Consider the following 25,216-nt stretch of genomic DNA (forward strand, 5'->3'; position numbering starts at 1 on the left):
AAGCTTCCCAGCGATGAGGATGCTACCCAGGAATACTCCGGACCCTGCCCCAGGCCTTCCATACCGCACTGTCATGTAACCCCTTCGGTATCAATGTGGAAAACGTGCTGTCACAATGGCCATTCTACAGAGCAGTGAACCGAGGAACAGGAACCCTGCCCCAGGCCCCAGGTTAGCAAGTGCAGGGGCGGCTCTAAGATGGCCCAAGACCGCATGGAGGCCACGGCAGCACCGTCCTCAAACTCTCCCGCTGCCAGGCCTCACTCGCAGGCTCCTGCAGGCGAGGTCTCGGCCTTCCGCTGCCCCACAAGCACAGAGAAGGCAACTGAGGCTGAGAGAGGTGGAGACACATGCAAAGCCGCAGGGCGACTGGGCAGGAGCTGGATATGGCTCCGCGCACCTGCCCGGGGCATGTTGGTGTTGACCACCTTTGACACCTGGAGAGAGTCACCTGGGAGCTTGCCAAACAACATCTTCCTGGCCACCCCCCATTCCCCTAGGCAAGGACTCTGGGCGGGAAGGGGTCTGGGAATCCCGATTTTAAATAAGCGTTAGAGCCTCTGCCTCCCTTTCCAGGTGATTCCCATATTCTGGCAAATCTGGGAAACAATTCAAGTTCTGAGGTGCAGCTGCCGAGGTCCCCAAGGGAGCTGGGATCCCAGGCGAAGACGCGGTGGGGCCAGGTGCGCACAGTCCTGTTCCGTGCGCAGCCCCGCCCCGGGGCGGGGCCTCACCTGCTGCGCGCAGGTAGGCAGCTGCCAGGTAACCCGCGCCGGCCCCGGAGGCTTGGAGGCGCGCGACTGGCCCGGGCCTCGCTGGGGACGGAGGACGTGGGCAGGGGCGGCCCCCGGCCAGACGGGAGGCTGGCCGGGAGCCTCGGCCGGTTCGCGATGGTGGAGAGACGCTTCTCCAAGTTCCTGCAGAAACTCTCCCTCTCGGGCCCGGGCCGCCAGTACCAGGTTCTGGGAAAGGACGAGGTGGAAATCTTGGTGAGTCTGGGCGACTGGCGCCGGGCGTGCGACCCGATCTCGAACCTTCCTTCCTGACCACGCATCCCCCAAGCCCCCATCTTCCCCCTGCAACTCACTCTCCTTCATAGCAACCAAGCTGTCCTGTCTGCTCCAGGCCCACAGCTCACCACGGAACCCTCACACCGCAGTCCATTTTGCAGATGGGAAACTGGGGCCCAGAGATGTTATGCTTCTTAAGGAGCTTTCAAGTGACCTAGCTAAAGCTTCCGTGACTCCAGAAAATTCAAATTTCTAGGTCCCAAACCCAGGCTGTTTTGTGGATTTTTAAAACCTACTTAAATTGGAAGAAAATTTAGAGCAACGTAAAAAGCAAAACAGTTGGGCAAATGTTTTTTTTTTGGTAGAGACAGAGTCTCACTTTATGGCCCTCGGTAGAGTGCCGTGGCCTCACACAGCTCACAGCAACCTCCAACTCCTGGGCTTAAGCAATTCTCTTGCCTCAGCCTCCTGAGCAGCTGGGACTACAGGCGCCCGCCACAATGCCCAGCTAAGTTGGGCAAATGTTTAGCAATAACCTTAGAAGTCAAGAGCAGAGGGGTCTCCCAGCCTCCCTTCTACATCATCAGCATGCTTTTTAAGAACCACTAATTTGTATATTGACTTTGCAACCTCTAGGAAACACCCTAGGATAAACCAATAGGATTCTAGGGCAGGGGAGTTTATCAGGGGACAAAGTGACCCAGCTGTCAACTAAAGCCCATCCTGTTCCTCTGATTCTTGGAAGCCAGGGAGGAACTCAGACATGACTTGACGGTGACCAAACAACTTTCTCCTTAGCTTTATAAGCAGAACACCTTGCATGATTCAAGGGCAGGGAGCACTAGATTTCTGCAAAAGCATCTATTGGTCTGCCAGAGTGTCTTTGCAGTTTCTTTTTTCTCTTAAACTCCATCAGTCCTTCAAAAATAAAACTTCTGAAATAGTCCTCTGAGCTTGCTCATGAGAAATATGACTTTGCCATCGCCTTTTGACCAGGGAAACCTCAAAGGTTTGAAGGGAAACCTCAAAACCTTATGAAAAAAATCAGCCAAAAATATTTAAATTTAAATTCCTTCCCCCCAAAGAATGCCAGTGGTCAAAACGTTTTGGTTGTGTGATTCTTAAATATGCGTGCATTTTAAAAATAGTAGTTTATACATCAGTGTTGACATGAGAATTCTGATGTTAGGGTGGTAGACTGGAGGGCCAGGTAACTAGGAGTTTTTAAATAAGCTCTATTTTTCCGAAGTAATGTGTATTAACATTGATAGGACATACGGTTTAATTGCCGAGTTCTGTTTCTCCACTGCTATGCTGTGCAAAACATTCCATTAAAGGAGTTTGAAGTTAGGTTGCCAACACAGGATGCCTTTCCTATACTACTGTTCCCTTTCTGTCTTTCCATCTTTGAGATTTTGCATCAGGCTGGCTATTTTTCAGACATTCCTGAGGTTATGATCAAGTTTGATAGGATGACCAGGCATGCACAGTTCCAGTGTGTGGATATCCACATATGCAAAGATCCAGGTGCTGGGATGAAATCGCCAAAGGGGAGATTTTGATCTCTCTGCCAGGCGGACTTCATTCCTCCAGAGCTTCTCAGAAGCTCTCGAAGGTCCAACGGGTCTTCTCCCTCCATAAGCATGGTCTCCCCCTGCTTTTGGGCCAGGGTGTTCCCCACAGCACCCTGGGGATGCATGATGTGGAGTCTGTGATAATCGGCAGTGTCAGGGAGGTTGGTGATGCCAGCAGCCAAGGTCAGCTGAGAAACAAGGCATGCTGTCTCCAAGGTGGCCTTGTGCAAAACCAGTAAATTTCAATAAGGATAAATGGGAAGTGTGAGGGGGGGCGGAGCTGGCCAGGCAGGGCACCTGTTTCCTGCCAGCTCAGCTCACTACCCGGACACCTCTGCTTTCATACTCACACCCTCTGATGTGAACTCCTTTTCTCTCAAGAAGGTTTGTAAAAGGAGCAACATTTATAAAGTGATCACTTCTACACTATTGGAACTCTCTTTTCTTGTTTCCCATGTCCTGGAGGCCCAATCCCTAAGCCCCACTAGCCAATTTGCCCTGTTACCCTAGGGAAAATAGTAAGTGTTCCTGAGGACTTGCCGTGTCTTCTCTCCGGCCTCTTACTGTAATCCCGTGGTAGAGGAGGACTCCGAGGGTCACAGTGGGCCACTTCCACTTATTCAGTGAGCCTTTACCAATGGCCAGTTGTGCCAGACACGGAGCGGGGAGGTGAGTGCAAAACAAAGCTCATGGCGAAGGCCCAGGGATAACAGAGAAACCAGGAGAAGCTTGGTTGAGATCCAGTGGTATCAGGTGCAGCAGAGAATAAAAGTGTATAGTGACCAGACAGAGGAGGGAAGACCAGCGAGGACCCGGCGCTGGAGGCTCAGGAGGCCGGATTTACACACAGCCCTCAGTGTTCTGAAGAGGGCATGTTCTTCCTGTGCTCCCAAGGAATGACAAGAAAGGTGTTTGAGAGGCTCCCTTAATTTAGTCAGTGGGGAAAGCTTCTTTTGCTGACCTGACCCTTACGGTAAGATTAGCATTCGATTAGAAACTCCCGCTTGCTAGAGGACTCAGTGCCAACTTTGGGGAAGCCGCCTCTGCCCCACAGTTGGGGTTCCCATCTTTTAACTGAGGCAGACACAGCTCCAGCCCACTTTGCCTTCCAGGGGGGTGAACGGGTTTCATCCTGCTGAGGTCTCTAGAGGTTGGGTCCCAACAGATATGTGCAGAAGCGACATAGTCATTCAACTCAAATTCTCGGAGCGACCACCCTGTGTCAGGCGGGGGCTGCACACCAGAGGCTGGGGTGCTGGAAAGATGCACACCTGGTGAGCAGAGATGGGCACCAAATAGTAGGTTTGGAAGACCTGGGAGAAAGACATGATGTTTAAGATTAATAGGCAGGGCAAAGGTTTGGAGTGTGCTGGATGAAGGGGGGGGGGTGACAGAGAGTCGTAGACAAAAGGGAATGTGATGCAGAGGTTGGCAGCAGGAAGCGAGGCCGTGGGGGTGGGCCACACAGAGCCCAATCCTTACACCAACAGGGAATTATTGAAAGGTTTTAAGTCGGGGCATGGCAGTCATCCAGTTAGTCACAGACGCACCAACCATCAGAAATACAATAAACAAAACAGACACAATCAGATATGTAATTTTAAGAGATCATATTCAATTACAGGAAGAGAAAGTATGAGAGGGGATTTTGAGATTGCCCGTACACACACAAATCATTAATGTTTCTCAGAAATTAGCAATATAGGTGGTGCCTGTGGCTCAGTGAGTAGAACGCCGGCCCCATATACCGAGGGTGGCGGATTCAAACCCAGCCCTGGCCAAACTGCAACAAAAAAAGCCAGGCATTGTGGTGGGCACCTATGATCCCAGCTACTCGGGAGGCTGAGGCAGGAGAATCGCCTAAGCCCAGGAGTTGGAGGTTGCTGTGAGCTGAGTGACGCTATGGCACTCTACCAAGGGCAATAAAGTAAGACTCTGTCTCTACAAAAAAAAAAAAAAAAAGAAAGAAAGAAATTAGCCATATATGAGCATCTTTGTGAAGAAATGTATTGTGCCCACCCAGTGTTGTCTTGAAGTATTTATATTAGTGACTTCGGTAGGTATAAAGTCATAAAACTTGTAATCAACATAGCTATGTGTTTATAACTAACTGTAAAATCAAATTCATAATAACAGGTGTAGCAACCTTATTTTGATATATGACTGGTGATGTTCTATTAAAACTCAGATTAGTTATCCATTGCTATATAACAAATTGCTTCCACATGTGGCTTATAATAACAAATGTTTGTTACCTCACAATTTCTGTGGGTCAGAAATCTGGGAGTGGCTCAGCCGGGTGCTCCTGGCTCCAGGTCTCATGGAATTGCAGTGGAGATGGTGGTCGGGGCTGTGGTCTCACCTGAAGGTTCATGGGGAGGAAAGGGGGTCGGGTCCACTTTCATGCTCATTCTTGGGGGTGTTTTCAGACTCTTGCTATGTGAGTCTCTGTACAGCTGCATTTCATAAGGGTGAACGGTCTGAGAAAAACCCCATAAAAAGACTGCAAACCAGTCTTTTAATATCATCGCCTCAGAAAAGAGATTTCACAGCTTCTGCCATCTTTCATTCATTTGAAGCAAAACTAGGTCCAGTCTCTCCTCAAAGGGAAGAGAGGGGATTACAGAAGGGCTTGAATCCTGGGAGGAATCAGTGACCTGTGACTGTCTTAGAGGCTGCCTACCAGAATGGCGCAAGGAAATATTTCTTTCTTTTCTTCTTCTTTTTTTTTTTGTAGAGACAGAGTCTCACTTTATCGCCCTCGGTAGAGTGCCATGGTGTCACTCAGCTCACAGCAACCTCCAACTCCTGGGCCTAGGAGATTCTCTTGCCTCAGCCTCCCGAGTAGCTGGGACTACAGGCGCCCGCCACAACGTCCTGCTATTTTTTGGTTGCAGTTTGGCTGGGGCTGGGTTTGAACCCGCCACCCTCAGTATATGGGGCCGGTGCCCTACTCACTGAGCCACAGGTGCACGTGCTGCCCAGGAAATATTTCTTTAAATGAGATAATTCACATAAAAAGTCCTAACATGGGGTGGTGCCTGTGGCTCAACAGAGTAGGGCGCAGGCCCCATATGCGGGAGGTGGCGGGTTCAAACCCAGCCTCGGCCAAAAACTGCAAAAAAATGTCCTAACATGTCACCTGCTCAGAAGTTATGTATTTCTGGTGGGTTTCTCCTCCTTCTGGAGTTCTAGTTTTACTTAGACTCTTGGGATCTTCATTTTGATAACGCTGTACTGAAAATGTCAGCCTACATGTGTGTGTTTAAAATGATATATAAATATGCCAGAAGTTTGTTTGCTAGGTTAGGATAATCAGCTTCAGACTTAAGTACAATCACCAGCAAGTTTGGGGAATGCTAATTTTAAAGGCTGTCCTTTGATAACTGTCAGACTGGCAGGGTGACTTGAAGATAAGGTTCAGATTGCCTTGGGTACTGTTGAGAGAGTGTTTCTTCACTTTACATTTATTCTCATTGACTGTGGCAGTTGCTATGTACAAAAGCTGGATTCTCACAAGACACCTGCTTGCCCACACTCCTCAGTTGTCCACATAGTTCAGGGTTGATGGTGGTGCCTGATGACACCATTCTCCTGCTAACCTTCCTCTCTGTCACTGAGAAGCTTTCATCCCTCCAGCGTGGGATGTGATTGTTGTCACAGCTGTTAAGTGCGTATCCTGGTTTCACATCACAGTCTGTGGTGAGCTGGCCACCTGGAAGGTCTGCGTGGAGGAGGCTGATCTCTGAAACACATATTTGAAGTTAGTAAGTTCTCAGAAAACTTGAGGGCTCTTGAGAATATGTGTGAAAATGACATCCTGAAAATTCTGCTCCCAACGCTAATGTCATGAGCCTTTTTATGAAGGGTGACAAATTCCAGAGGAGAGTAGGGGAATTTCTGGTATGCTCAATGGTTGGTGTTTGGTGGTTTCCATGTGATGGATGGGGAGCTGATGGGGGCTGATGGGGGCTCCTAGGCCCTCCCCTCTCAGGCACACCAACTGTGCGTAGGTCAGGTCTTCCTTCTCCTCCTTCGGGGGTGAACATTCAGCTGCTGTTTCTCTTTCATGGACAAACAAATACAAAAGACCTAAGGGTTCCCGTTCTTATCACACCCTACCTACCAGTCTATCAAAGAGGAAAGGGCGTTAGCAGAAAGCTTATCCCAGCACTCTGGGGGGCCAAGACAGGCAGATAACCTGAGCTCAGGAGTTAGAGACCAGCCTGAGCACGAGCGAGACCCCGACCATGTTAACTGTTTAAAGCACACCCACCCACCCCGTGAGGGCCTAGACTGCAGTAGCAGTGAAGCACCCTGGGTCTGCTGGTCCTCAGGAGAACGAGGATTGCAGTCTCCCCTTCTGCTCCCTCTGGAGGGTGGTTCTTATATGCAGTCTGCGATAAGAGTGCAGTGGGGTCCCACAAAGCCCAGCCACGGTATCCTGCAGAGGCCTGCGATTGAGGGTGGGCCTGACAGACGTCCACTCCCCGTCCTGCAGTGATCTTGAACTCCAAAGCTGCTGCACAAAGGAGAATGCATGCCACTACGACAGCAGGTTACCAAGTGTTCTGTTCATCTGGTATAATAAAAAAAAAAAAAAAATTAGCTGGGTGTTGTAGCGGGCACCTGTAGTCCCAGCTACTCAGGAGGCTGAGGCAGGAGGATCACTTGAACCCGAGAGTTTGAGGTTGCTGTGAGCTATGGTGCCATGGTACTCTACTGAGAGTGACCAAGTGAGACTCTATCTCAAAAAAAAGGAAAAGGAATGATAGGAGGTATTTCAAGTAAACTGGCTAACTCAAAAATTGGGAGAGAAAGTATTAGGTGGTTAGAGGGTTAGTATAGACAAAAAGGATTTGGCTAATATCATATCTGACACAAACACTTATTTTAAAACAGGGAGTGGGGCGGCGCCTGTGGCTCAGTCGGTAGGGCGCCGGCCCCATATGCCGAGGGTGGCAGGTTCAAACCCAGCCCCGGCCAAATTGCAACAAAAAAAAAAAATAGCCGGGCGTTGTGGCGGGCCCTGTAGTCCCAGCTGCTCGGGAGGCTGAGGCAGGAGAATCACTTGAGCCCAGGAGTTGGAGGTTGCTGTGAGCTGTGTGAGGCCACGGCACTCTACCGAGGGCCATAAAGTGAGACTCTGTCTCTACAAAAAAAAAAAAAAAAACAGGGAGTGAGATGTTAAAATATTTTTTTAAATGAGCAACCTAAATGCACATGAGTAGAAGTTTGTTTAAACATCTATATAACAGAATTCTAGGCAGACTCTGAAAATGATGCTGTAGATTATAATATATAAGGACACAGGGGATGGCTGTGGTTGTAATCTAGCATTTCCATTATGAAAAATGTCAAATACACAGAAAAGCTGAAGGCGCGCTCTCCACCTAGATTCCATTATTTTGCTTTACGTGACGCATCATTAAGTGGAAACTAATGGATGTGACCTCTTCTGAGAAAACAAACTTCCACAGTACGCAGAGCATAAAATCTGGAAAGACAGATACCTTTGCAGTCTTTTGCATTTTTCAAATGTCTAAGCAGGGGTTAATTTTGCAACCAGAAGAAAGAGTTATGTGAAAAGCAAAAAGGAGGTTTGAAGAAAGGAGAAGTCTGGGTGCCCTTCTCAGCGGGGCAGGTGCAGCTGGGTGGAGGTGACGCTGGGGACAGCAGTGTCGAGTCAGAGCCCAGACCCTTCTAGGCCACTGTGTGAGGGCACTGGTGGAGACAGGAGAAGGGGCTGGGGAGCGGCCTGCAACCACTTTGGGGAGCCCCCAGCCCTTTCAGGGGACACAGAGAAGCAGTTTGGGTCAGCACATTTGTGACAATGTCCTATTGTAAGGACTTAGTATTTAGTACTGAAGGACTTAGTATTTAGTACTAAGGACTTAGTACATCATACTTCCTACTAAGGACTTAGTATTCACATCAGTTTGCACACATGGGTTCCTGCTTGGTTAACTATGTTAATGCTCAGATTGTCTTCTTTTATATTTCATATGGATATGAGGGCACAAATGATTAGGTTACTCTGTTTGCATTTGTCAGGTAGAGTCCCTGTTGTAGTTGTGTCCTGCCCCAGGAGGTGTGCCAGACACCCCCACATTGTGCCCATTAGGGGAGAGCTCACCAGTCTCCCTCCCTCTCTTCCTTCTCTCTCCTTCCTCCTACCCCAACTTAATTGAATTGAGTCTTTCTCCTATGTGGGCGTGTATTAAATCACCTACTAGCTTCACATTACTATTGAGTACAATGGATACTGGCTTTTCCATTCTTGTGATACTTCACTAAGAAGAATGTGTTTCAACGCCATTTTTGAAGAAACAGAAGCTCTTCAAGGAGGCCTCTGTGTCCTCTTAACTCTTTGTTCATCATTCCTTAGCACGTTCCTATTTTTTGGCAGGACAAGAAACTTCCGCTTCACGTACCTTCCACATCTCAGGGCTGGAACCAGCTGTTTCTCCCAGGATCCTTGCTCTCTCCTGGAAGAGTCACATTTAGAAACCCAGGCCTGGTAGCAGGTAGTCGCTATGACTGGCGCGCCACGGCCTCTCGGAGGAGGAGGGTGTAGATGTGTACCTTGTTAGATCCATGTTCAGTTTTATATCTGTCTATATAGCTCTGTAGATCTCAACCCAGTAAACACCAGAAGGCTGATACCAGCAATCTGTACATCTGCAACTCCCTTCACCCCAGTGCAGAGGCCAACTTCCTGCACCATCGCCATTTCCTTATTGCGCCATCTCCCCAGATGTCACCATCTCCCCACCTCGCCAACTGCCTGCGGGGCCCTAAGTATATTGGCCACAGCGCTGCACCACTGTCTCCTCGTGGCCCTGACTGCACTGGCCTCCCCTGAGCAAGTTACCTTCTCTCTGTGTGTTTCTCTCCCCTACCGATAGTAGTTTGCTCTCTGGGGTCACACTACACTGTGCAGGGACGCAGACACAGGCACACACAGACGCACACAGACACAGGCGCACGCAGACGCTACCTAGACACAACTTTTGGGACTGGAATACACCTCTGAACCCCCCTCCTCACAGCATTCCTGGGTGTACAGTGTTATTATTTCCAATTTACAGAGGAAGAAACCAAGACTCAGAAAGGCCCAAGGTCTTGCAGAGGGTCACCCAGGGAGGTGGGGGAGTCAGGTCAGGCAGACTCGGCCTCGTGAAGCTCCTGCACCTCGTGTGCTGTCTTTAGGGGCCCCCCCTGACGACACTAAGAAATACTGGTCAGGCCCCTCTGAGTTCAGTGTGCCGTTCTGTTTTCCCACATGGTCTCCAGTTCCACTGTCATGCATCACCTGCGGGGGGGGGGGGGCAGAATCAGAGGCTGCTCGCCACTCTCTCAGTCCCTCAAACGAACTCCTCCCCTCTGCTCACACCTTTCCTGCACTCTGTCTCCCTGTCAGGAGGCTCTTCCTCCCACGCCTCCTTCCCCTGCCCTCTGAGAAGCCTCTGCTCACCTCCCTCCAGGCCCTATCCTAGGGCTTGCTTAGAACTAACTTTCTCCCTTTCAATCAGCAATTCACACTTGTCCAAGATTCAGGAAGCTATAAAGGGTGTCCAGGAAAGAGCCTCCCCCTGTCTCTGGTTCACCCCTGAAGGCAGCCCAAGTCCCTGGTGCTGGTGGATTCTGCCACCTGCGAGCACAGGCTAACCCACTCAACGTCATGTGCCCCCTTTTTGGTTCCCTACTCTACCTATTGTTAGTGGCACCACCACTGGGGAAAGTGTCCTCTGTAACGGAACACAGGCGTGCACTGTGACCCAGCAGTTCCACTCAGGGTATATCTGGGGGTTCATGTCCGTCAGATGACTTTCACATGCATGGTCACACCAGTGCTATTATAATAGCCCAACCTGGACACGGCCTAAATACTGGCCACATGCTCATAGTTTAAAAAAGAAAAGGGATATATCCAGGCAGTGGAACTTAGGATACTACAAAGCAACAGAAGAGAGTGGATTACGGTTGTTAATGGAAAAAATAAGTGAATCTCGTAGCCTCTTCTCCAAGTGTTTCCAAGCATAAGGGGGTGACACATCATGACTGGATTTATATACTTCTGGGTTACCTGAGGTGCCATATGGAAAATGACTTGGGTGTAGTTATGGCAAGATGGAGGCCAGCCAGGGGAGCAGGTGCTGAACCCCCAGGACGGCCTCCACCTGTGGTGTGGGAAAGACTCCAGCACTTACTGGACACAATGGAACCAGATCTTGAGAATGGAAAAGGGAATGCCTCTTACTGTGTAATGCATGAAAAATGTGACTTTGATTTCACGGAAGCCAGAAATGATGGACAAGCATGTGTGACCGCTGCAGTGCTGCTGGGAACAGGCAGCCGGCTTGAGGGAGGAGGCCAGCTGGGGGTGGGGACGGTGGCTGGCCAGAGGGAAAAGAGGAACGTGCCATCTCTATTCCAGCTAAAGGAAGACGGTGGCCAATTCCTCTCCCCCTACCCCTTCCCAAGTACCAACAACCTGCTAGAAAAGGAAAAGATGGTTATCATGTCCTGGGCCTCAGACTACTGAGAATCACTTTGCAAAAATACTAACATTTCTCTGATTCTGAGGACTCCTCTGTGTCAGCACAGCCTCTCAAAGCCTCTGTGTGTTTCATGCGGCTTATTTCCAGGAGGAAATGGTTCTCAACACAGCACACTCAGACTCCCCGAACTTGCTGTGTCCTCCACCCCCTTTCTCAGGTTATTTAAAATGTCTCATAGAGGCCGGGTGCAGTGGTTCATGCCTGTAATCCTAGCACTCTGGGAGGCTGAGTCAGGTGGATTGCCTGAGCTCACAGGTTTGAGACCAGTCTGAAGCCAGAGTGAGACCTCATTTCTAAAAATAACCAGGTGTTGTGGCGGGCGCCTATAGTCCCAGCTACTTGGGAGGTTGAGGCAAGAGAATCGCTTGAGCCCAAGAGTTTGAGGTTGCTATGACATATTATGCCTTGGCACTTTACTGAGGGTAACTGTGTCTCAAAAAATAAATAAATAAATAAATAAAACAAAATAAAATAGTCTCATAGAAACAGGCTGCAATACAGCTGGCCATCAGCAGGAGGCACTCTCTGAAACGTGGCTTGTACTTAACTGAGCATCCCAGAAGTTCAAGGTTCAGGGTTCTCAAATGGGTACTGTTGCCCTACACTATCTGCTGATGAGATCCAATTCTGTTAAATAAGTTTGCTTAAAAACAAAGACATCTGTATTAACCAGTGACTGGAAGTAACCTGAATGTCCACCCATAGTAGAATGGCTAAATTGATTGTGCCGTAGCACACAGCAGAAAGCCAAGCAACCACAGGAAGAGTCAACTCTTGCTACATGCAACATCTTACGTGAATCTAACTAACAGCGTGGACCAAAAGAAATTGGACACGAAAGCGCGTATATCGTGTGTTGCCATTTCTATAAAGTCCAAACCCTAGCAAGCGTAATCACTGGCGATAGGAATCCTGAGAGCGGTCTGGTGTGTAGCACAAGAGAGTATTTGGGGGCGGTAGTGTGTGTTTCTTGATTTGAGGCTGGTTTTGTGAGTTGGACGCTCACCTACACTTTCTGCACGTTGTGTTATACTTTAGAAAAGAGGCGTCAGCACAAAACTTCAATTTGGTTAACCACGGTCCTGTCCTCCCCACAGATTGATGAAGCATGTGAGCTGAAAGCCATCGAAAAAGAGAAGAAGGTGGCTGCTCTGCCCCCCAAGGAAGCGTGCAAGTGCCACAAAGAGGATTTGGCCAAAGCACTTTGCGTAAGAATGGAGTTCGCAGCTGATGCGACTAGTATCAGCTTTTTAGATTTAAAAGAAAGCCGCAGGAAGCCCTGAGGCTGCTTTGAAATTCTGAGTTATTATACATCTTTGTCATCAATGTAGGAAAGTGTCCAAGTATACCGAGTGTAGAACATCAGCATTGTTGTCAACACAGGGGGTCCATAAAACTCTTTATGTCCATAAAGTGGATGTGCAATTGAAAACGGACAACTATTGTACATTGCACGTGAACTTTACGGACACCCTGTAGTGCTAACTCCCCAGTAAGCCCTTACCGGAAGACCCACGTCCTTCCACCCACTCGGTGTGCGTTCTTTCTCTCCACGCTTTTACCTGCAGGCAGAAACACAGACACCTAGAGAATGATGTAACTGACACAGGTTGGAAGTAGCACAGCCCTGGGTGGGGGAGCCACCCCCCACCCAAATGTGAGCTCTTTTCATTTTCTTTACTGAGAAAACTGAGCAAACACAATGGGGCACAAGTGGGTGTGTACACACTCATCACACGCCACACTTTGGGAACGCAAATAAAAATCCACCAGTAAAAGAGTGCACCCTACAATTTCAAGGAGGTTGGACGTTGATGATTCATGCCTGTCTTAAGAATAATCCGAAAGTCTTTTTAAATTCAAGTTCTGCTTATTTTTATTTGGAGAAGGGGAGGGAATATTTTTTTTCCCTGTCAAGAAAATGAGCTGGAGGAAGGCACCTGTGGCTCAATGGGTAGGGTGCCGACCTCATATACCGAGGGTGGGGGGTTCAAACCTGGCCCCGGCCAAACTGCAACAAAAAAATAGCCAGGCGTTGTGGCGGGCGCCTGTAGTCCCAGCTACTAGGGAGGCTGAGGCAAGAGGATTCCCTAAGCCCAGGAATTGGAGGTTGCTGTGAGCTGTGATGCCACAGCACTCTACCAAAGACGATAAAGTGAGACTCTGTCTCTAAAAAAAAGAAAATGAGCTGGATTCCCCCCCCCCCCCCCCCCCCGTATTCAGTCTAGAAAGTCATTCAGCTCTCCCGGTCACCTTTTTCACCAAGTACAACTCTCCTATTGTTGAGTTTTTAAAAACAAGGATGCCCTTGTTGTAACCAAAATAACAAAGTTTCCTTCCATTATTATTGGCCCAAATTAGCTATGTTTAATGAATTTGTTAAGGGAAAGAGCTTGGAATAGTGTTTGGCACAATGAATGCACAATATAGTAGTTTTAGCTCCTATGTTTTCATAGGACAAGCCTTTTTATGCTTTTTTTTTTTAATTTTTGATTGTGGTAAAACAAACCACATAAAATTTCCCATTTTAATCATGTTTAAGTGTACATTTCAGGAGTGTTGAGAACACATTATCGTATGACCATCAGCATTACCCATCTCTGGAATTCTTTTCATCTTACAAAACTGAATCTCTGTCTCCATGAAACACTGACTCTGCGTCCCCTCGCCCCAGCACTCGACAGGCCCTCATTCTAATTTCTGTCCCTCTGAATTTGACTACGGGGGACCTCATATAAGTGGCATCGTACAGAATTTGTCTTTTTGTGACCAGCTCATTACATTTCAACCTCAAAGTGTAACTCTAAGGTTCAGCTGTGTTGTAGCCTGTTTGAGACTCTCTGAATTTTAAGGCTAAACAATATTGCATTGCAGGAATATGCCTCATTTCATTCATTCATCTGTGGACAGTTGGGTTGCTTCCACCATTTGGCTATCGTGAGCCATGCTGTTATGAACATGCTGTGCAAACGTCTCTTTAAGACTCCCTTTCAATTCTTTTGAGTCTGTACCCCAAAGTGGAATTGTTAGATCACGTGATAATTCTATTTTTCATTTTTGAGGAACTTCCATATTGTTTTCCATAGCTGCTGCACCATTATACAGTCTCAAGGCCTATTTTTTATAAATAAAAAAAAAATACGTCTTTCTGCACTTCTGAAATTCCATATTGCAATACCATTTGTTGAAATTTAGGAGAGTCATCTTCTCCGCGCTAATTAGAGGGCGATAGTGGTGATCTAAATGTGCATTTCCCTTCTCTCTCTGAACCCTCTGCGTGGGGTCTTGGAGCAGTTCCCCACCCTTGTGGGCAAGCCCATTTTTCTAGTCCATCGTGGTGAAGCAGCTGGCTTCCAGGGTGGGAATCTGTGACCTGGGTTCCTCAGCTCTGGGGGGACCCATCAGTGAGCTTGTGCTTGGCTGTCTCCCCACAGGTGGACTTACAGACGGGACTGTCTGAGTTCTCGGTGGCACAGCGCAGGCTGGTCCACGGCTGGAATGAGTTTGTTGCTGACAACACCGAACCCATATGGAAGAAATACCTCGATCAGGTAGGACCCCAGGGTGTCATTCTTTGCATTAACAAGAGCAAGCCAGGGAGGGTGGGGCAACCATTCATTATTTAAATATTGATTGCGGTATCTTTGGACAGGTCGCTCCCCTTTCAGGCTGCTCTTAGCCAGCAGGAAGAGCGCCCATGAGTGGATAACTAACCCCCCAGGCAGCCATGGTCATAAATGATAGTGATTACATTTGCAGAAGGTTTACCACATGCCAAGCACCCGGCTAAATGAATGAGTAGATAAATCAGCATTCACCTGCTTAATCCTCCTGCTAATCCCTGTTTTGTAGATGAGGAGGGTGAAGTACAGAGAGATTGAAAGATTTCCCCAGGGTGTGTACGGCTGCCAGGTGTAGCAAATAAAAATACAGGCTGCTCTTTCAAATTTGAATTTCAGATAGGTAAGCAAGAGACTATTTTAATACATATATGTACCAAATATTGCAATGAACACACTTACGCTAATTTTTTTAAAGTTCCTTGTTTATCTGAGATTCGAATTTAACTGGGCATCCTGTAGTTTATCTGCAACCTGAGCTCCAAGTCACATGGTTGGGAGAGCAGCACTGAGAAGCCCATCCAGGGAGCTGGCACTGGAGCCGCTGCCCTTGATAGAAGCTGCCCCTCAAGCTGGCACGGTGCTGAATGGGTGGCATGCAAGTGAAATGCCCAGAAGCCACGAGGAAGAGAAAAGAGAAAAAGATTGAAATGGACATAGCTGCGAGTTCCAGTCTAGAAGTTGGCACCCCCACCACCCAAGCAGGCCCAGTTAACAGGCAGAATTTTCCAGATACTGAGGGGATTTAGGTTGCCTCAGTTCCAACTCCCTGGCCTTTTGTACACCTTTGGCCCCCATCCCATCCCTGGCATCCTCTCTTGTTCTCTGGCTCCTGGGCTGCCCCAGCCTCAGCTACCTTCCTACTGGCCTCCTGTCTGAAGCTTCCGGGATAGGTCAGTTCAGGGACCAATCACAGTTCTCCTTGCAGCATCCTCATGCTCCATTACCCTTTTGGTCCCCACCCTGCTCAGCGCTCAGCGTGCTGAGGATGTTTGCCCTTGATGCATTTGGCACCAAACAGTCTGGGCGGCTCTGGCCCGCCCAGCACCTTCCTGGAACCCCAGTGTTGGGAAGAGACAGCAGAGGCTCCTGGAAGTTGTGGTTCAAGGAAGGAGGCTGAGGCATGGGCTGTAAGGGATGCTCTCCCCTCTGCAGCTGGGGACCCCATTTCCCCCAGCCTGGAGCACTGTGGGGATTTGGTGAGGCAAGGCCAAGAACCCAAAGGCAGGGCCAAGGCTAGTGTCTTGATGGGTGTCAGGATGACTCTTGGAAGGGTTGTCAGCAGTGGACATGCAGGCAGAGAAGGACCACTGCATGGTTGTGGTCCTGATCACTGCATGGCTGACCCAGAGGCATGACCTTCAACGAAGGGCTCCATCACATTCAATTCTGCAGTGAAAAGCCCAGACTGGTCATTGTGAAACTAAAGAACACATCACCCTGTATTTCATCTTCCAGTTTAAGAACCCGCTGATCCTGCTGCTGCTGGGCTCCGCCTTGGTGAGCGTCCTCACCAGGGAGTACGAGGATGCCGTCAGCATCGCAGTGGTGAGTGTGCCTAGAGCAGCACCAGGCTCCCAGGAAGGGCTGCCATGGGGCTGGCTAAGTCTCCGCTTATTGTCATGATCAAGAATAACAGTTTGCTGCAGGGAAAAAAGGGTAGAAAATGCAGCAGAAGAAAGGAAAGCAAATCCACATCTTTCACCCCTGCCCCCTACGTCCTCGTGGGGTGGAGCAGGATATTTCTAGTTCTTTGCTGTTGAGAACAACGTGGCAGTGAATTTCATTCCCGTGGTCCCTGGGATGGGAGGGCTAGACCCTCAACTGTGCACATTTGCAGAGAGTAATCACATTAATCCACTATTCAGAGGTAATCACTGAACACTTAAAAAAAAATTGGCCAGACCTGGTGCTCACACTTATAATCCCAGGACTTTGAGTGGCTGAGGCAGTAGGATCGCTTGAGGCCAGGAGTTTGAGACTAGCCTGGAAAACATAGCAAGAGAGCCTATGTCTAAAAAAAAAAAAATTAAGTTAGCCAGGCATGGTGGCACACACCTGTACTCCCAGCTACTCTGGGGGCTGAGCTAGGAAGATCTCTTGAGCCCAGGAGTTCCAAGCTGCAGTGACCTGTGATCACACCACAGCACTCCAGCCTGGTGACAGAACAAGACCCTATCTCAAACATAAATTCTTTTCCCTCAAGTTAGGTGAAATTTACATAATAAAAAATGCACCATTCTGAAGTGTTCAATTGAGCAGAATTTAGTGCATTCGTGATATTGTGTAACTACTACGGTGTCTAGTTCCAAATCATCTTCATCACCTCCACCGAGACCCCCAGACTCATTGAACAGTCATTTCCTCCTCCCCCTCCCTCCACACCTGGGCAGCCCCAACCTGCTTCTGTCTCCACGCACAGTATTTATCTATTCTGGATGTCACAGAGACAGATTCAGACAATATGAGACCACTGAGGACATCTGCCTTCTAGGGAGCACTTTTGATGGCTCTTATCCTACTTCTTGCTATTTATGCAAATTATGGTTTTAAAATACAAATGCAGACTCATTCCACACCACGGAATCTGCTGCCTCTGTTTAAAAGCCTGGGGTTAGATCCACACCTACAGATGTGGGGTGTTTACAACAGGATGAGAGAAAATGGCAGTTTATAAGAGAATATGTCTGAGTTGTGTGACGCTGAGTTTTGCAGGAAAATCGGGTTGGATGACCCAAAATGCCAACCTCTGGATAGTGGAATTTGGTGTGGTTTCTCTGCCCTCTTGCCTGGGGGTCTGTTTCCTAAATTTCTGCATAGTGCACTTATTTTGCAAGAAGAAGGGAAATACACTTTGAAAGACAATGTCCCCGGCCCCTCCCTCTGCCACCTGCCCTGGTGCTCACGCCCCCGCCCCCATTTGCTTTCTAGGCTGTGCTCATCGTGGTCACTGTGGCCTTCATCCAGGTGAGTATCTCCTGAGGTCCTGGCCATGGTAACCTGGTGGGAAGAGAGCTTTATGGAGTTCCCACCTCTGAACAGCGTGTCTGATGTGCTTCCTGCCAGGAGTACAGGTCGGAGAAATCTCTGGAAGAGCTGACGAAGCTGGTGCCTCCGGAATGTAATTGGTAGGTTGGAACCTCTTTGAGACTTTTTGGTTCATTAGAGAAGCTGGTGGGCTGGTGAGTTTGGCGAGTGTGGGGCAGACATTGTATCCTTTGCATGCCGCACCTTACTGGAAGTTGTGACACCTGGTGTCTGCCTTGCCAGCAGATTGCTGTGTGTCTTGGGGCATGTCACACAACCACTCTGGGCCTCGACTCTATCATCAGTGTCCAGATCAGAATACCTAGCCTGGCTTGGCACCTGTGGCTCAAGCTGCTAAGGTGCCAGCCACATACACCCGAGCTGGCGGGTTTGAATCCAGCCCGGGCCCGCCAAACAACAATGATGGCTGCAACCAAAAAATAGCCGGGCGTTGTGGTGGGCACCTGTAGTCCCAGCTACTTGGGAGGCGGAGGCAGGAGAATCGCTTAAGCCCAGGAGTTGGAGGTTGCTGTGAGCTGTGATATCACGGCACTCTACCCAGGGTGACAGCTTGAGGCTCTGTCTCAAAAAAAAAAAAAAAAAAGAATACCTAGCCTGGGGCCATGGATGACAGGCGTGGCTTTGGGAAGAGGGTGGCCCCTGAATCGTGGGAAAGTCTGCAAACTGTGTACACTTGTTCCAGGGAGAGGGCTCAGAGGCTTCTTTGAATTCTCAAAGGGTGGATTCAGAAAAGGTTATGACCAGGGCTTTCACAAGCTGCAGTATCTGAGCGCAGTTGAAGGTAGAGAACCTGCAGGGAGCGAGTTCTGAGCATTTGCTCCACAGCCCTGTGGGACCATTTTCTGAACAGACATTCTTACTGTTCCCTTTGAACTTGCATGGTTCTTGCCAAAGATGTTTTAAAAGGAGCCATAAAAGCCAAAAATGTCCACCAATGCCTCACTGAAATTTCTGTTTCGTCCAGCACTGTGTGATAGAACTTGCTGGAATGTTCTAGAATCTGTCCTGCCCAGTGTGGCACCACTAGTCACACGAGGTTACCAAGGACTTCAAATGTGACCGGGACAACTGAGGAACTGGATTTTTCATTTTCATTTAAATTCGCACAGGGCCTGGCGGCTACCGTGCTAACCAGGTCAGGCTTAGAGCATTTGTAAGGCCCGTTCTTTTAGGGACGGCCACCACCGACAAAGGGGACTGGCAGGCACAGAAGAGGAAATGGCTTTTACTAAACTTAATTTTAGGTATTCCAGTAGTCCCTAAGTTTACTCTCCTTGTTAAAAATGATGTGATATTAAAAAGTCCAATATCTCCCTTAGCCTTATTGACAATGAGATCATTTCAGACTAATATGTTTCTCCCGAACATACAGGGCTGGTCTAAGGAATAGAAGGTGTCTCTGGATCTGTGGCCCCCAAGGGACCTAAACATATGGCAACTCTATTTTCTAAAGCAGAATTTGGTGGTGAGGGGCAAGGGTACCACTGAGCCTCAGGGCTGGGGATAGAAAGTGCCAGTGAGATATAGTCCTACCTCTCCAGGAATCCGCCCTCAAGGGTGTGTATGAGAGGGGCGGGGGTGGGGGGTGGGGTGGAGAGAGAATAAATAGAGAATGACAAAGTTGGGACAAAGAGGGGATGGCGTGGAAATTATCACCAAGGTGAGTCAGTTCTAGACGGGCCTCTGGAAGCAGTGAGAATGTCTGGGCTCCATGGCTAGAGGGATGAGACTGTTGGAAGTCGATGTGTGTGATGTGATCATGTGAGCAAACAGAAGCATAAATGATTTATGTGGTTTAATGATCCAATCTTATGATTAAATATCAAGTCTTGGCCTTTCTGGTGAATAGTGTGCATGATTGATGTCCCCAGGACTTGCTTCAGAGGGACAATTTCATTTACAATAACAGCCGCGTCAGGTGGCAGAACAGCTGAAAGCCCCTGATGACATGAAGCGCCCACACTCCAAGTCTCTGAGACCCGTTTTGCAAACCAGGGGAAGCCCTACCACACAGAGCCCCTCCCCTGTGACCCCCACCTGGGTGCAGCCATCAAACGCTTATTGAGCACCTCCTGCTTACCTGGGGAAAAGAGTGCCGAGGTCACAAAGACTTTCGGGGGGCTCACGTTCCCACTGGGAGAGGTTGATGAAACCGGAGAAACAGGTGGTTTTGGAATTGCATGGCACATTAAAGCCAAAACGTAGCCCCAAACCCAAAGCCACACAAAAACTGAAACAGAAAGCCCCACCAGGATGTTATAGAGTCTGGTGGAGGGGGGTGAGGAGAGCCAGAGTAGCCCTTGATGAGGCTGCCCTGATCTGACATTTAAAGAGGAGCTGACATTTAAGTTGAGCCCTGAGGGACAGGAGCCAGCCACGGAAGGAACTCAAGGAGCAGCAGGTGTGTCTGCATACAAGGAAACCACAGGGAGTCATAATGTGTCATAGTCAGGGCTCTGATGCAAAGAGCAGTGTAACGGTTAGTTAGTTCAAGATGATACCAAGGGCTCGGTCCTTTCACCTCTTTACTCTGCCCTCTTTGGCTTGGTGGCTTTGTCCCCTGGCTGGCTCCCCTTCGTGGTCCCAAAGTGGCTGTCACAGCTCCATCCATCACAGCACAACATGCAAGGGCTCACAGAACAGGGTATGTGCACAGAGTAAGGAAACCTCTCCCACAAGCCCCCAGCAAAGATCCACTTGTGTCACACAGGCCAGAGCTATATATCACGTGCCCATGTCTAAGGCAATCACAGACAGGGGTCTTAGGTGGGTATCACCCACTCCCTGGAGGAGGAGGCTGTGGGGAAAAGGGTGACTACCTGAGAAAGATCATATTCTGTTAATAAGGAAGAAGGGAACATCTGCCCCAGCAGTCAAGGTCTGCAGGGAGCCTGAGACCAGAAAGAGCTGAATGTGTTTACTGGGAGAATGAGAAGGGAAGGCAGGAGGCAGCTCTGGTGAGAGGGCTGGTGAGATCTCTGGATTTGGTTCCAAGATCACTGGGAAGCCACTGAGGTCTGAAGCAGGAGGGAGTTGTGGTCTGACTTGGGGCTCTAGGAGCTCTCTGGCTATCATGTGCATGATGGATTAAAGGGGCCAGGGGACAGGCAGGAGCCAGTGGGGCCAGGCAAAGGTGGGGTGCAGGGAAGCGCATCCCTAGTCCAGGGCAGGTGGTCATGGCCCCCTGGGAAAGCAGGTCCTGGGCCCCTCAGGCAGTGAGATGCTCCTTCCAGCAGCGACAGGAGTGGACAGAAGCCCTGCCAGCTGTCTTGGAAGGCTACAGAACCAAGGACCTAGACCTTCAGAAGCTTCAAGGGGGCCTTGTGGCCAGCTTATTTCCAGGCAGGGTAAACAGCAGTAGCCCCATGTTTCAGACGAGGTTCAGGGGTGCCCAGAAGACACACACTTTCCCCAAATCTCTTTTAGGATATGTGAATTTTAAAAACTAATGAAACTGTAAAGGCACAGGGTTTGTTTATCATTGAAAGAGAAAGTATGTTTCTATTCGCTTTGCTCAAATGCATCAAAATGCGAAAAAATGGAAAGTCAGTGTGGTGCTTTCGTTTTTCACCTCGTCAAATGCAGCCTCCGAGAAGGAAAACTCCAGCACCTGCTCGCTCGAGAGCTGGTTCCCGGAGACGTTGTGTCTCTCTCCATCGGAGACCGGATCCCCGCGGACATCCGCCTCACAGAGGTGAGTGTCCCCAAGGCCTTGTCGGTGGGATGTGAGGACACTTAGTTTGATGTAGCCGTGAGTATCCATTCATTCTCTCTGTCCCCCCTTCCCCCCGCTCTCTCTCTCACACACACACACACACATACGTGCACACACAGATACAAACCAGCCAGGATGTTAGCAAACAGGCCCCTCCAACCCACTTAATACATTATCTAGTCTCACTTTAAGTACAAGCCTGACAAAATTTGGTTGTGTGATTTTTCCAGCACAGGTTGTGTGTGGAATTACAGTAGAACCTCTGTAAGGTGACCTCCAAGGGACTGTAACAAACTGGTCAACACACAGAGGTGGTCACCATAAGGAACTGGGCCCACGGCACTGATACACACATGCAGTGCACATCTGGGCTATGAAAGTTAGGTCAAGTTAAGGAGGTGGTCAGCGCAGGCAGGTGGTCAGCTATGGAGGTTCTAGCGTACTTGCTGATGCTGTCTTACGGACCGTCAAGGATGTGCTGGTAGCAGGGTGGTGTCGAGGTGGGTAGGGGGAGGCGTAGAGAGGGCAGCCAGCCCTGGGACCTGCACTGGCCATGTTCCCAGCCAGTCTTGGCAACAGTGGTGGAGCCTCAGGGTGATCTGACGTGAGGGCACTCAAGCACTCAAACTTCTCTGCCCCTGACTCTCAAACCTCCAGGCAGGTCAGGGACCGGGCAGGGAGGCGCTCAGGACACCAAATCTAAGGAGGGCTCACTTTCAGGCCCATGCCCTGTGCAGCTTCTCCCGGCGTCAGACCCCTGCACCTGACTCCAAGTCATGGGCTCCTGGGTTTGTCAAAGAAACCATTTGTCATGTGGCCAAGCCCCCCCTGCAAGGAAGGCCAGGAGAGCCCCTCTGAGGTTTTCCACATCTCTCTTGGGAGGTGGGCTCTGCCCAACAGCGTGTAGAATTCTTCAGGCACAGGATGGGGTCCAGATGCCAGGCAGCCACTAAGAAGGACACATGTCCACTCCCAGTGCTGCCGTGGAGGCCAACAGAGGCCGGGCAGAGAGGTGGATAATGCCTGGGTTGGAGCCCTGGGTCTGCAATTCACAGCTGTGTGGCCTTGGGCCAGTTACTTAACCTCTCTGTGCCTCAGCCTTATCATCTGTAAAATAGGAAAGATAATGCCCACAGGGTAGTTGTGAGGATTAAGGGACTGCACAGATGCAAAATGCTCAGAACAGTGCCCGGTGTGGATGGGTGACGGGACAGGGTCTGGCAGCTGTTACCACAGTGCATCTTGGGAGTCAGAGCTCCCTGGGTCGCAGTCCGGGCCCTACAGCTCACGTGTGACTTGGGGAAGGGAGTTGCTGCTCTGAGTTTCAGTTTCCTCATCTCTAAAAGGGGTGATGTTGGCTTCCCTTTCACAGGGATGTGGTGAAGAGAACCGAGCTATGACCTGTGATCTGCTTAGCAGGCACCTGCCATGGAGTAAATAGTCCCCAGATATTAGCAAATGACTTTGTCATTATGGATCTATATGGCAGTTCTCGGAAACAACTTTCCAACCCTAAATGACTCCCTGACACTTCAGCTGGCTCTCTCCGGGCCCTGCCTCTAAAACGTTAAACTGTGCCCCGTGTGTTGATACCGCCAAGGATTTTTTTTTTCAAGGCTACCAGTGTGAAGACTGTAAAGGGTCCCTACTGGTATTTTGCAGCTCTGATGAACAGTCAATAGCTTTGTTTATTCACAGTGGAGATCTGAGATTCAAGAGCACTTTACATGTGTTTTAGAATCTCTTAGATGCAGAAAGCAGCAGGTTCAAGAAAGCTCACAAAATAAGTAACCCAGTAACGGCCCTTCCTGCACAGTGTGTGCAGGTCATGAGACATTATTTTCTCTTTCCCAGAATTAAAAACAAAGGCACAAGGCCCCAGGCCGAGGCTGACCTGGTAGCGGCAGGAAGGCAGGGTCACGGGCCTTTCTTTTTTCCCCTACCATTTCTAAAACGAAAAGGGACTCGGGTTGGCATTGACAAGACTGCAAGTGATGCTTTACATCGTGGTACATGGTGGAGGGGATTGGAACCTGGGCCCCTGGCTCCAGGGAGCACGTCCTTAGCCACAAGACGCTGCCCCCCGACCCCCCACCTTTCGCTGTGACCAGCAGTGCTGACTCTTTCCAGCTGTCTGTCCCTCTGGGTTTCTTCCATGCATTGGTTCCCTGTGGCTGCTGTAACAAATTGGCACAATTATGTGATTGCACAGTTCTGGAGGTTTAAATCAAAACCGATTTCACCAGGTGGCAATCTGGGGTACCATTGGGACCACACTCCCCCCAGAGGTTCTGGAAGGGGCTGTTACCTTCCCTTCCCCACCTCCTAGAGGCCCACAGCCCTTGGCTGTGCAACACTACAACCTCTGCTTCTCTGACCATGTCTCCTGACCCTCAGCCACACCCCGACCCTCCTGCTGCCCCTCCCTTACGAGGACCCCGCTGGGAAACCCAGGATAGTCTCCCCATTGCAGAGTCCTTAAGTTAATCACATCTGCGAGGTCTGTCTGGATGTGTCACACTGAACATTTACAGTGTCAGGGAGTATTACTCAGCAGCCACATTCACAGCCCTCTCCAGCCTCAGGGCCTCCTGCCCTAGCCCCATCACTCACTCATTCAAGTAATATTTCTTGAGTACCTACTGTGTGCCAGGCACTGTGCTGGGTGCCGAGGTTACCATGCTCCTGAGTTTATAGCCCAGAGCCACAGAGCAACCCTAAACCTACTCACAACTCAGCGACTGCTTGGGGAATCCTGGATTTCCCAAATGAGAAAATCTTGTAATCACATTTTAAAGATTTTTTTTTTTTTTTTTTGGCTGGGGCCAGGTTTGAACCTGCCACCTCCAGTATATGGGGCAGGCCCCCTACTTCTTGAGCCACAGGCACCACCTCACATTTTAAAGGTTTTAAATTATTCAGAACTCACAGGCCCCCATTTGAGAAACACTGATCTCACCATTGTTCAATGTGGGTTTGCGGAAGGTGGCTTCTCTCTCTAAGCTGGTTCTGTGTGCTTCAGTGATAAGGTCCTTCAGGATGGAGCCCACTGTGCACCCCTTATATGGCCTCAACAGTATCTGGCACAGTTCTGGCCACGGGAGCCTCACCTGGTGGGTGACATGTACTGGGTCTGTGATTGAACAGCAGCTTTGTGAGATGGTTAAGAGTGCAATTTCTAGAACCAGTGCCTTGGGTCCAATCTCTCTTTTGCCACTAACTAGCTGTGGAAATTTGAGCAAGTTATTAAAAAAAAAAAAACTCTCAGTGCCTCAGTTTCCCCATATGTCAACAGGGAAATAATAGCATCTTGCATGGGGGGTGGTGAGGACTAGGAGCTAAGCCTCGGGAAGAGCTCAGCCCAGGGCCAGGCCCCCAGGAAGCACATCACACATGCTGGCACGCGCCTCCCTTTTCCTGGGGGGTGTGGGAACTTCTACATCTCTGTGTGTGTTTCTGGTGTCAACACAACCTTAGGATGTCACTGAATAACCTGGCTAAGTTATTCCATGGGACTGTGCAGGAATCTCCAAGGTGGGCTGGATGCCAGGTATTAGGAGAAGAGCGCAGTGTTCCCAAAAGTATATTCTAAAACAACTATTGCTTTAGTTTTTCTTAGGCTATATGAAAATTTCAAATAACATTAAAAGAAGGTATGAGACTTTCATGTTTTTCAAGGACCACA

General features: G+C 49.4%; 1 protein-coding gene across 4 annotated transcripts in view; it reads left to right on the forward strand.

Annotated features, from left to right (window-relative positions):
• Positions 1–756: 756 nt before the first annotated feature.
• Positions 757–25,216, forward strand: part of ATP2C2 (ATPase secretory pathway Ca2+ transporting 2) — a 54,791-nt gene continuing 30,331 nt past the window's right edge. For all 4 annotated transcript variants that reach the window (XR_008372880.1, XR_008372884.1, XM_053553558.1 and 1 more), the window contains exons 1-7: positions 757–989; positions 12,246–12,356; positions 14,583–14,699; positions 16,227–16,316; positions 17,700–17,735; positions 17,835–17,896; positions 21,402–21,510. Coding sequence is in view for 2 of the 4 variants with exons in the window: in XM_053553558.1 (XP_053409533.1) it covers positions 891–989; positions 12,246–12,356; positions 14,583–14,699; positions 16,227–16,316; positions 17,700–17,735; positions 17,835–17,896; positions 21,402–21,510 (624 nt within the window). In the remaining 2 variants the exon portion in view is untranslated. The remainder of the gene's footprint in view (positions 990–12,245; positions 12,357–14,582; positions 14,700–16,226; positions 16,317–17,699; positions 17,736–17,834; positions 17,897–21,401; positions 21,511–25,216) is intronic.

The sequence above is a fragment of the Nycticebus coucang genome, chromosome 2, assembly GCF_027406575.1.
Source record: "Nycticebus coucang isolate mNycCou1 chromosome 2, mNycCou1.pri, whole genome shotgun sequence".
NCBI classification, from domain to species: domain Eukaryota; kingdom Metazoa; phylum Chordata; class Mammalia; order Primates; family Lorisidae; genus Nycticebus; species Nycticebus coucang.